The 11473-nt window shown below is 50.3% G+C and overlaps 5 protein-coding genes across 5 annotated transcripts; 3 read left to right on the top strand and 2 right to left on the bottom strand.

Annotated features, from left to right (window-relative positions):
• Positions 1–1950: 1950 nt before the first annotated feature.
• On the top strand, positions 1951–4317 carry K444DRAFT_615396 (Mpp10 protein). The gene has a single exon (XM_024880721.1). The coding sequence runs from the start codon at positions 1969–1971 to the stop codon at positions 4225–4227; it is 2259 nt and encodes a 752-aa protein (XP_024733852.1). The 5' UTR covers positions 1951–1968; the 3' UTR covers positions 4228–4317.
• A 1899-nt stretch (positions 4318–6216) lies between these two features.
• On the top strand, positions 6217–7516 carry K444DRAFT_665412 (uncharacterized protein). The gene is made up of 2 exons (XM_024887066.1): positions 6217–6467; positions 6538–7516. Exons 1-2 carry the CDS (start codon positions 6400–6402, stop codon positions 7322–7324), a joined length of 855 nt encoding a protein of 284 aa, XP_024733851.1. The 5' UTR covers positions 6217–6399; the 3' UTR covers positions 7325–7516.
• Positions 7517–7626: 110 nt separating this feature from the next.
• Positions 7627–8847, bottom strand: K444DRAFT_615394 (uncharacterized protein). The gene is made up of 2 exons (XM_024880720.1): positions 8798–8847; positions 7627–8746 (listed from the first exon to the last, which is right to left on the bottom strand). The coding sequence occupies exons 1-2, from the start codon at positions 8809–8811 to the stop codon at positions 7960–7962; spliced, it is 801 nt and encodes a 266-aa protein (XP_024733850.1). The 5' UTR covers positions 8812–8847; the 3' UTR covers positions 7627–7959.
• An 805-nt stretch (positions 8848–9652) lies between these two features.
• K444DRAFT_692287 (uncharacterized protein) lies at positions 9653–10692 on the bottom strand (the record flags this gene model as incomplete). The annotated part of the gene is made up of 4 exons (XM_024887817.1): positions 10299–10692; positions 10204–10242; positions 10062–10136; positions 9653–10006 (listed from the first exon to the last, which is right to left on the bottom strand). Exons 1-4 carry the CDS (start codon positions 10320–10322, stop codon positions 9653–9655), a joined length of 492 nt encoding a protein of 163 aa, XP_024733849.1. The 5' UTR covers positions 10323–10692.
• A 208-nt stretch (positions 10693–10900) lies between these two features.
• Positions 10901–11359, top strand: K444DRAFT_632102 (vacuolar transporter chaperone 1; the record flags this gene model as incomplete). The annotated part of the gene is made up of 2 exons (XM_024883445.1): positions 10901–10934; positions 11001–11359. 2 exons carry the CDS (start codon positions 10901–10903, stop codon positions 11357–11359), a joined length of 393 nt encoding a protein of 130 aa, XP_024733848.1.
• Positions 11360–11473: the final 114 nt, after the last annotated feature.

The following is an 11473-nucleotide window of genomic DNA, read 5'->3' as shown; positions in this document are numbered from 1 at the left end:
GGAAAATACTTGAATGTCCAGAAGATAGGATGGACCATGAGTTTAAAACTCTAATGAGAGATCAGGCCAGAACCAGATCAGCTGGCTCGTAACGAGAACTCTATCCAACTATATGGGCATGGGGCATGGGGGAACATTGAGGCCGGCTGTACTGTACTTGAGTCAACTGGCAGGCCTGCTGTTTCTTCAGCAGCCACAGATCCAGAACACCAAACCAAATGTGTAAAGGCGGGGAGGTGGTCCACGGGAAGCACTGAGAGGCGTGTGGAGCAAAGGAGAGCCGTTATCGCCGTTCTTCATTGTCGATCGTGAAGCTAACGTGCTGCTTGTTGTGTGCGGTAACAAGAGACTCGCGCAACGGTGTTGGAGCCAGCTAATGCGCGTGCCGCCCACACCGAGTTCATGTTACACAGGGCCCGCGGTTAATGTTCTTGCATCAACCAATGAATTCGATGGTTGGGGTAGGAAGTTCTCTCCGGGGAGGGGGGGCCAGCATTTGGTTTCCCCGCTCGTTCTCATCCGCGATTTCTTTGGAATTGGACTCAAGTGAGAAAGAAGGTTTTGAACGCGCAAAGAAGAGAGTGCGTTTTGGCACTTGGTAATCTTACGTTGGCAAAGCTAGACCCACCATTGCTAGAAAGCACTTTCTCGGCTCATGGGAAGTTGGCAAAATTGGTAGCTGCCATACGGGAAAGGTACTGTGGGACGATATCACAACATGGTCCCCCGCCATCGAGGAACAGTCGCAGACGAGAAACGGAATTGGTGGACCCAGGAAGGGAACTAGACTTACAAAATACTACGAAGTTCTCCACCCTTCGTTTAGGCACCTTCAACCAGCCAATTACTTGCCAGAGAGATGGACTTTGAGGCTTATCCTGGAGAATGTCATGAAACTTGGTTTAGGTGGAAATTTGCGTGTGTACGGAGTACGAGGTACACATCATTTGTGGAGTGACTGCATGCTGACGAACAGAGGCCGCATCGAGCTGCAGCAAGATGGGCTGACTGTCAGACCTCAGGAGACATTACCGGCCCTACTACTGTACGCACTCTCCCTGGCCGTCTTCGAGCCCCATTTTTGAGCAGATCCAAGGCCTTCCAATTTCAACTCGCTGCTCCCTCCAGAATGGGTGGCCGCAGCGTGGGGGTCGTGGGCCTGCTTTAAGCCTCTCTCCCATCCCTCGACGACGGTGCAACCAAGTCCATGTTAACCGTCAAGCGCCCCAGATTGACATTGACCTATCACAAGACGGCCTCCTTCATTCGAGGTATAGAGGTGGAAGTTCTTCAGCTATTCTTTTGAAAGACTGCCTTCAAGCCGCTACTCTCTGCTGGAACACAAACACAATCCTGGCCTGGGTCCCCACCGTGATCCTACCTACCCCTCTTACCGCATGAAGTAAATCGTCACGCGAGTGGCTGAGGCAACATTCGCGAAGTCCAGGTCTTGCCCGGAACGTTGCCCGGACGTTCGGCTTGCAACAATGAGTGGCTGGTGCAGGACCCCTGAAAGTCCCCGTGCTGTACCGTGTTTTATTGTTCGGAGGTACAGTATATCAAGATTTGGAAGGTAATACAAGAGATAAGAATGCACTGGACCGGGGCCATGCGAGGTCGGAGCTGCAATTCTCGACCAAAAAAAGGACGAGTCTTCGTCAGAAGAGGGGTCCTCGCCTTGGGTAAGGAAGAAGCGGCTCCGATTTTCCTACGTGACTTTCTCCAGCCTGAGCGGTGGATATTGTCAACCAACTGTCCCAGATAGCGTCTTAACGCCATAAGGGAAGACCGTTGGAAATCGATGCAGAGGATAATTCATGTAGAATGCGGAAGCTCGAGGAAAATCGAGACTGAAGTTTGCCGGTAAACCACGTGATGATAACCTTAGTGGACGAGTCTCGCGATAAAGGTTCACTCGCGAAAAATTTCTCTGAACAGACTCGACCAAATGCTGCGTAGAATGCAAAAATGGCTAATACAGGCAGCACTACATCCTCTATGACCTCTACATCACATACAATGACTGCTTTTCCACCTGCTGCCAAGCCATCCCTACTTCCCGCCAAGACCACCGTGGTAGCCTCACCAATGGCAAACCTTCTCGAAGCTCTCGCACCCGCCAACAGACATACATTTATAGCTCCTCCATCGGCTCTGCCCCAGACCAGCTTGGCGTATCTTAAGGAGACTTTGGATTCCGTCGCAGGGAAGCTAGGGGAGGAGCAAACAGAGAGACTAAAGGAGCAGAGGAGGAAACGGAAGCGAGGTGAAGGCCGCAAAGAGGAGGGAGAGGTGCTGAAGATTAGGAAGGTTCATACGGAGGGTTTTGAGGTCGAGCAGGTCTGGGAGCAAGCGAGAAGGGTTATTGATGCATTGAGAGGAGATGCGGAGAGAGCTTTAGAAGAATTGGGCGAGGTTGAAGTGGAGAGTGAGGATGAGGCGGTAATGGGAGATGGTGGGGTGAAGCTGTTGAAGTTTGATGAAGATGGATTCGAAGTGGGATTTGATGATGAGAGTCTGGAAGAAGAGCAAGAAGTGTCCGGGTCAGATGAAGAGGATGGCTTTGAAGAAGAGGGGGTCGATGGGGAAGGCAGTGCCGATGAAGTCGAATTTGACGGCCTCGATGGCGAGGACGACTTTGAGGATGAAGACGACGAAGTTGAAGAACCTACTGGTGTCTTTGTAGAAGATCCAAATGGGTTGAATGACGGCTTTTTCTCGATCGAAGAATTCAACAAGCAGACTGAGTTCCTGGAACGACAAGATGCTGCAGGCGATCTCTATACGGGGGAAGCAAGCGATGAGGAAGAGATCGACTGGGATGCCGACCCACTAACAATGGCGGAAAATCCTGCGTCTAGTTCTCGGCGGGCTGCTGCAATGGATGTCGAGGATGATGGGATCGAGGAAATGGATGACGAGGAGGAAGACGGCCCGACCTTTGGAAACATGGATCTGAACGCTCCTGAAGGAGAGAGTGAAGATGGAGAGGAAGATCTTGAGATGGATGAGGGTGTTGATCCCGCAGGCGACAACACGAACGATATTCTCTACAAGGATTTCTTTGAGCCTCCACCACGAAAAGCTGCAAAGGGGGAACGACAAGCAGACTATTTAGAACGACAATCTCAAAAGGGTAAAGCAATAGAACCTGAAGATGACTCAGCCGGGATAGAACGTGCTATGGCAGATGTTCGGCGAGATCTATTCGACGATCTCTCAGAGGAAGAAGGCTCAGAAAATGCATTATCAGATGTAGACCCTGCGGATCCCAAATCTAGAAAGTCAGCACACGAACGCCGACAAGGAAAGCTCGCAGAAGAGATTCGCCGTCTCGAAGCAGCATCGGTAGCGAAACGAGAATGGACGCTTGCTGGAGAAGCTCGAGCAGCAGACAGACCTCTAAACTCATTGCTCGAGGAAGATCTCGATTTTGAACGTACAGGCAAGCCTGTCCTAGAAGTGACAGCTGAGGTCACGGAGAGTATCGAGGAACTCATCAAACGACGAATCTTAGCCCAGGAATTCGATGAGGTGATTCGTCGACGACCAGATAGTGTACCTGCGAATACTCGCAGAGGAGCATTCGAGCTGGATGACAGCAAACCGCAGCAGAGTCTTGCGGAAATGTACGAGGAAGAGCATGTCAAAGCCCACAATCCAGACACCTATGTCAGCAAGGCTGATGAGAAGCTGCGAAAGGAGGAAAAAGAAATAGAGGCACTGTGGATAGAAGTCAGTGCCAAACTTGATGCTCTGAGCAGCTGGCATTACAAGCCCAAACCTCCAGCTCCAAGCCTGACTGTTGTTTCCGATGTGGCGACTGTAGCTATGGAAGATGCCCAGCCATCCACTGCTAGTGCTATCAATGGAGGCTCGAGTATGTTGGCACCGCACGAGATCTACAAAGCTGGCAAGGAGAAGGAGAGTATCGAGAAGGGAGAGGTTGTGCTGAAGAGCGGTGCTCCCGTTGCGAGACAGGAGATGACGAGGGAGGAGAAACTGCGGAGGCGAAGAAGAGAGAAGGAGAGAATCAAGAAGAGAGGTGGTGTTGAGCTTAACCAACGACCGGAGAGTAAGAAGACTAAGCAGAAGAGGGAGACCCTCGGAGAGCTCAAGAAAGGTGGCGTCAAAGTCATTGGGAGGAAAGGAGATATCAGAGATGTTGAAGGGAACAAAGTTCAAGCTGCAAAGGCTATCAACGGAGCTGGCGGGTTCAAGTTATAGGGGTCGCCCAATCAATTTATTAACTTGGCACATCCAAGTGTATCTACTGGCTTGCACAATCCCATTTCTGCCTTGACCGATGGAATGGACGTGAAATCTTGGTCACCAAGATGAACATTGGAATCGAGTGTTCCTACCAATTCCTATACCTTTCCCATCCCATCCCTCAGAACTGTCCTCCGCCCTGCTAGCCCCTGACATCAAAAAGGGGCTCCCACCCACCCCTGATTGGACCCATCCCTCCTAGCCGCCGCGGACCAGCTGTCGGCCCGCCCATGTTTCAACCCCCCATCTCCAGGATTTTTGTTGCACATCTCAGATGTTTCCATAGACCCTCAGACGTTTCTCCGGTCGTCCTGAAACGCGCGCGCGCGCGCGGGACGGGATGTTTGCGGCGCCCGGCTTCCCCGCCACTTGGGGAAATACTGGATGTTTTGTTGCACGTCTAAACCATTTACCCGGGAGATTGGGCTAGGCTGGGTTTATGTTTTATTGCTTTTTCTTAGATGCTTTTGTTTCCATGATTTATCAAGGGAAGCGAACGTGTTCGTTGCTTGACGATGTGGAAATTCATCAAGCGGTGCCTTAACCTACCTACCCCTGAACTCTTGGCGAGAGAGGCGGCTTAACAGAGTGACGGGGAGACTGAACCTTGCTTTAGGTTGTTTGCGTTGTGTAAAAAGGCAAGTTTGAAAAGAGGCGTGAGACGGCGTTGATCCCGAACCTTATGCTTTCATTTTGTGGGCCTGTTTCATTATAACTCGAAACTCGCATGGGTAATCAAAGCTGATACCCAGAATGGTGATAGCTAAACACTGGGTTGCAAAGGGACTTCGATGGACTCGGAAAAGGTATTGCGCTCTAGACGGAGGTATTTGGTACATTCCTCATTCGAGTTTAAATTCATAGTTTGTTGAACCCCTGGATTTCTGACAGTCATCGCTCGTTAATGTAAACGCCGCAAATCCGATATTACCCTACCAATCTAGCACTTGTCTCTTGTGAGGAGCGATCCCTTTGACCTCAGCAAAGCCTTTCCTCCAGCTCTAGTTTCGTATTTTAGACTGATTAGAGTGTTTAAGTGAGTATTCCCAGAACAGGCCGAGGCTCTCATGCGTGTGGGCAACGAGTCCAGGTTGCCAGGATTATAGGTTTAGAGCGGAAAGACATGAAAGGACGAGTTTGGCGTCATCCGGCAAAGTGAAATCGCAGTGCCGAGGAGCCTAGATTAGAGGAGATGATGTATAGCACGCAGACGATAAAGTGACAATGTGGCAGTGTGCTGATGGGTACATCTTATGATGTTGATCATCAATTGGGAGGCGGGGTGTCGGGAATGGGGGGAACGCTGTATTTCGTTGACAACTTCCTGAGATATGACCATATACGGTGATGAAAGGAGGGAAACGAACAGTCAGCGAGGTGCTTTAAGATAACAGTTCAGCTATGGAATCACTTCAGAGAAGATTGTGAGACTATACAACCAACCATAAGTGGGAACTGTAATCGGTGTCGTTGAATTGGTGGTGCTGTTGTAGAAGTCTCAAGGGTGCGGGGAAAAGAATTTGAAAGAATAACCGAATAATTACATGAGAGCCTTCTAGGAAACGGGTGGGTCCCGTTAGTGGAAGAAGAAAATGCTCGATCGATAATTGATGGCTGGTGAACGGAAAGTGATTTGAGTAAGAGGAGCAACCCCATAGCCGGTAGCTCTTCTATCTTCACTCCCAAATTGTTCAAAGCAGAAAACGTAGTACGAGAATGCCAAGTCAAGAGCTGCCAGTATCTTTTCGTAAAGGCCATGATTACATTCCCTCCCCAGATGATGAAGCCGAGCAAAGGTGAGCGAACCATGGGGCTAGTACTTTCAAGTCACACATCCGCCCTGTGAATCATACGCAATTTCAAGGCAATCCTCCTGCCTAAGATAAGTGTCTTCCAAAAGAACATATAAAACCTTTACCTCACCTTCTATTTCACTCTGCAATTCGAGCCCAAGGGCTTCATTCTTTGCCTCGTGGTTCACTTACACACCAATCTAAACCCACCACTTCGCGCCGTGCAACGAAAGGCATTCGCCCTCGCCCTTTCGGACAGAAAGGCTTCAACTAAACGCCCGAGAGAATATCACATAAGAAAAGGGGCATCGCCCGCCTCAGGCAATCCAAAAAAATGCAAGGCCTCACCGTGCCCGGTCCGGCTGTGCACGCCTCGGAAGCCACTCTAGGCACCACCACCGTGTGAGTCACTTCCCCTTTGAATTTCCCTTCGCCCATGTACGAAACAACACTAACGCAATCCTCGCTCCAGATCCAGATCTCAGTCTAAAACCTGCAGGAAGAAACTCGAGACCTCGCCAGACCCGAATCTGGAGAGACAGCAGCGGCTCCTTCACACACTGCCAACGGAGTTGCATGTCAATATCATGGCTCATCTGTACCAGGACCCGGCTTCGCAGATCTGCTTTGGGTTGGCGTCGAGTTACTTTTATTGGCAGGTGTTCCATGAGGTGAGGGATGAGAAGGAGTACGGTAGAGACGGGAAAGTGTATCGGCCTGCGAATGATCTGCGACTGCAAGTAAGTGTTTGTGGTCAGTATTCGGTGTATGGGCGGTGGGAATATGGCTTCCTGTTAGATGCGTGGGATATTGAGTGGCATAGAAGTCTTGGGGAGTTGTTATCTGAAGAGCAGTGGTTGTGGGGTCAGTTGAGGTATTGTGAAGAGTGCGTGAAGTACAAGCCTGCTAGCGCTTTTGAGGAGTTCGGTGGAGAGCAAGAATTGTTGAAGGGTGTTGAAGAACGGCGGGTGGAATTGGTCGCAGATTTTCAGTGGCTTGAAGGTATGTGCAAGAGGTGCAGGGCGAAACAACTTCTTAGGGATTTGGGGGAGAGGGAAGAGGCTAGAGAACAGGATGGTAATCCATGGGAAGAGAGAAGGAGTCTGGGGTTGAAGAAAGTGGAAGTTGGTGACAACGCTAAGGATCTTTTGCGGGAAAATGAATATGCCTTGACTCCTTCAAGGTACTGGGAAGAATGCGAGGCTTCAGATGGAAACTATGAGACGTGGGAAAGTATATTTTCAAAGTTTGGTATCTGATTTGGGGAAAGAAAGTAGGCCTTGGGTATCCTCCCCTCTTAGACATCCCCTCCACTTGGACTAGAAGCATGGTAGAAACTGGAAACTAGAATACGCAGTCAGAAATTGCTCACTTTAGTTCAAGAGGTCCTAGATCGAGCTCCAAGTTTGCGACCCATTGAAAAAATCTAAGGGCCAACAAGCAGTCTTTGCACAGGCAGGCCTGTAATTCACATGCTGTGCCGGGCGGGCCCTGTATTTCATGAATTTATTATCTCCAGCTACCTGGAAAGTAAGCGGATATTCTACAAAATTGCTCTTGATATCCTCATCGTCATGCCGAGAATATTTTGGCAGAAGCAGACGTCGAGTGTGGAACGACTTAATCCCCAATCCACATCCGCCAGTACCGAAAGAAAAGTAGACGGAAACAGAATCCTTCCTGCATGTGAGGAACCACCCCTAAAACGCCGATTTATGCATTACGAGCCATGTCTCCTATTTTCACGCCGTTTAATGCCCACACTTCCTCGCTAACATATCAGAATTCTCTTCATTAGCATCATTTCCATGTCATAGACCAGCAATCATCAATTATTCCTCATCCCCATATATGTAAATTAATCTCATGCCCCATACTTGTGATTCATACTCCCTCAATATTTGAAGGCAGCATCATCTTGGTGAACAGAAGTAGTTCTCAATGGATGACGTCCGCAGCGCTTTGGCTTGCTGGGTTTTCCGCGGTAGCAAGTAGCATGGGCGTTGTTGCCAGCCGGGATTCCAAAGTTCTGCTTGAAGGCGCAATACTCCAGCTCCTTGGGCATCCAGGACTTGATGTGCTGGTGAAGCTCACAGCGGTAAATGCCACACTGCTTGCACTCTCGTTTTCCGACAACCTCCCAAGCGGCCTCAAGGGGATTGGGCCCAATGCGTCTCGTGTTGAGAGGCATCTTTGTACCGTGAATAGCGCGACAGACGAGGTAGAGGTTTGGTGCAGATAGACCGAGGCAGCAAGAGTCAATCTTATCCAGGTAGCTGAACACCTCGAGTTGAAGTTCGGTGGGGAGAGTTGGGAGCGTGTTTCCATGGCTGCGAGACGGAATGAGAGATAGGCGTCGCTCCAAATCCGGGGTCATCTGGAACTCCCACTCCTCTTCCTCAGGAGACGAAGTCATATCGGTGTCGGTGCTTCCCAAGGAGTCGTAGTCAGCGTGGTGGCTACTTGAAGAGCTAGCTGAGCTGAACGAGGTTGAAGCCATTGCGTTTGACAATCCCGTGACCGGTGGAAGGAGTGCTGCTTGGGCAGGCAAGGGGAGTTCCAGAATACCAGGACCGTGAATCACAACGCAAATCGCTCTCATTTGTTTAGACACTCTTGCAAGAGAGGCAGCACTACTGGGATCCAGCTCTTGAGCAACACGGGTGAGGGCGTAGTGGCATCTTGACGAAGTCAGCTTTTTGAAAGAGGAAGGAGCGGGCGAATTGGCATACAGATCGTTGAGCATCTTGGTCAAGCGAGGTTGTGTCTCTTGAGTTGAGGTAATATCGCGCTGTCGAGCGGTTGAGTTGGATGTAATCGGTAAATCTTCAGATCGTGAAGTGGAATGCTGATTTGGGATGTGTCTTCTGTAACAGTAAAATTTAAAAAGTTCAAGATTGGAACGCAACTGCGGGTCTCTTTCTTTTTAGTGCCCGCCGATAGTCAGGCGGGCGGCCGTCGAAGGAAGCACCTGATGTGAACCCAAAGTTATTTCCCTTGTCGAGTCAGTCCACATCCACTTTTATCCGGGAATTATCGCCGGCGTCCTAGGGGCGAAATACGGACGTCATGTGTTTTCTGTGAGCGGGAAAAAAGTTCTCAAAGTCACTTGATGGTATTTGAGGGAGTTGCGGTGTACGAAGGTACTCGCTCTTTGGACAATCTAGACGTGCCAGAATACAGTACCTGCAGTGTTCCACGCTTAGACACGGAAATTTCAGGAGGCCAATGACCAATCTATGTGCAGACCCCTGCGATAAATTGTCCACGCCTCCACGCCGATATCGTGGGTTAAAAAAGCCACGCACCCGCCTTGGAAACGGTTGTCAAGAGCAACAAAGCGGGGGATGTCCGAGAGAAAGTCAAAGCCATCGCAGATTCGCAGCGAGAAACACAACATCAGCCAATAAAAAGTTGAAGCCTCTCATGATGCCGTGGCACTCCCACGGATCATTGAACGCGCAATTTGGAAGTGTGTCATGGATTTGTACGCCTGAACATGCTGATGGGGAATTACCAACTATCCCGTACAATTACTATCCCGCGATGCGAGTCCCCTCTGGCCGAGTCCGGATATGCGCTCCTGGCTATATCGAAATCCAGATGACAGATATAACGACGTCGAGTCCCTTATTCTCCCCGCCTTCATACTTGAAGCTCCACATGCCGTCGGTCTTCTCGTTCCAGTATGCTCCCGTTGCGCTATGCATTCCTCTCCGGCCAACATGAGGCTTCCCATCCGTTCCTGTAGCCTCATTCTTGTCGCTCGTCGAAATCGTGGCTTCGGTCTTGGGCACCGGACTCTCTTGGGCTGCTTTGGCTCGGTTTAAGGTAGAGGTAGGCACAAGGTGTTGGATGATTGTGCTGTTGACAGCATATTTGTACGATGGGGTTCCGCCAGCAGGAGAGGACTCGGAGATCAACGAGCGTAGGATGGAGTTCTGCGGAGATGTTGGTCAGAAGAGTGTATTGTGTGCAGAGGAGGGGTCAACAAACAATGATTGTTGTGTTCCACGCCTCGGTCTTCGAATGCTCGTAGAATTCGGTGCTTCCCAATGCACTTTGGCAGGCCTATCAACCCACTCAGCACGAGTACTCAATATAGGTTTAACTGGAAAAATGCTCTGCGAGAACGTACGTCATTCGCGATCTGCTTCAGTCGAGTGTAAGAGATTGGCTGCGGGGAAGTTAGCAATGAATCACGATCGCATGCTCGAATCGATGGGCTCGTACCGGAGTGGCGGATGAAGTCGCCATATTTTCGGAAGTGCTCTCGATGCCAATGGGGAGTAGAGGAGGACGAAGAAGCTATTGAGGAGAAGTGTTGCGTTGGAATGGCGCTGATGCAGCTCATCAGATGGCCTTCCGTGATTTGGTCTGGGGTAAAACGCTGGAGGTAGCTTGTTTTGGCAAGGCGCCGGTTTATTCTTGCCTCACAAACAAGGCAATAGGGCCAAAAAAGCTGGCGCTTCGAAGCTTGCTGCAAGAAGACCACTACGAGGACGAGCCCTGGAAGCAAAGAGGCTGGTGATAGCCAATCCAACCACTCACAGCAGAGTATTGTTGCACGTTTTAAGCCCCACCCCAAGACCAGACCTTATCAGATGGACCTCTGCAAACTCACGCATCGATCGAGTTTTCCCACTTTAGACAGCTTCCCTCCAAGCGTGACCTTCCCGAGCGACCTACAATCGCCTTCTCGAAGATTCAATTCCTCCCTCCCCGGCTCGAAAGTCTCATTTCATTGAGCTTACCTCAACCAATTGCGTCTGCCCGCTGCTACAGGACCCGGCACATTTCCCCCATCCCAGCCCGGCCCATCAGTTCCCCGCAAGATGTCGAGCCAACCTCTTCTTCAATCGGCTCCTGGTACGTGAATCTCTTCCCAACGATCAGTGAGGGAATGGAAATTCTCAGCTAATCCTGCAATCACAGGCAAGCGGATTGCACTCCCAACCCGAGTCGAGCCCAAGGTCTTCTTCGCGAACGAGCGAACCTTCCTCTCATGGCTGAACTTCACCGTTATCCTTGGTGCCCTTGGAGTTGGCATGCTGAACTTTGGTGACTACGCCGGTTTCTGGTCAGCTCTAGGGTTCATCACCGTTGCGGTCTTGGGGGCATGCTATTCGCTGTACACATATCACTGGAGGGCGAGGGAGATCAGACGGAGAGGACAAGGCGGTTTCGATGATCGATTTGGCCCGACTGCTCTTATGATCTGTCTCTTCTTTGCCATCATTGTCAATTTCGTTCTGCGCGTCGTTTACCCGGATCAGGATTCAAAGAAGCATTAGCGGCCTATAATGAACGATGAGGGATGTACTTGTACATGAGAAAGGATGAATTGGCGGGAGAGTAGGAATTGGCGCAATTGAGATTGTGTATATAGGAAGTGGATGGCAACCGAA

This window comes from Hyaloscypha bicolor (genome assembly GCF_002865645.1).
Source record: "Hyaloscypha bicolor E unplaced genomic scaffold K444scaffold_117, whole genome shotgun sequence".
Lineage (NCBI taxonomy): Eukaryota > Fungi > Ascomycota > Leotiomycetes > Helotiales > Hyaloscyphaceae > Hyaloscypha > Hyaloscypha bicolor.
The sequence above is the reverse complement of the archived record's forward strand: the minus strand, read 5'-3'. Positions and strand labels throughout refer to the sequence as shown.

Excerpts from the sequence above, each read along its gene's own strand:
- K444DRAFT_615396 (XM_024880721.1), top strand. The coding sequence starts at position 1,969 with ATGGCTAATACAGGCAGCACTACATCCTCTATGACCTCTACATCACAT.
- K444DRAFT_665412 (XM_024887066.1), top strand. The coding sequence starts at position 6,400 with ATGCAAGGCCTCACCGTGCCCGGTCCGGCTGTGCACGCCTCGGAAGCC. Across the intron at positions 6,468-6,537 it reads ACTCTAGGCACCACCACCGT|ATCCAGATCTCAGTCTAAAA; the intron begins GTGAGTCACTTC and ends TCCTCGCTCCAG.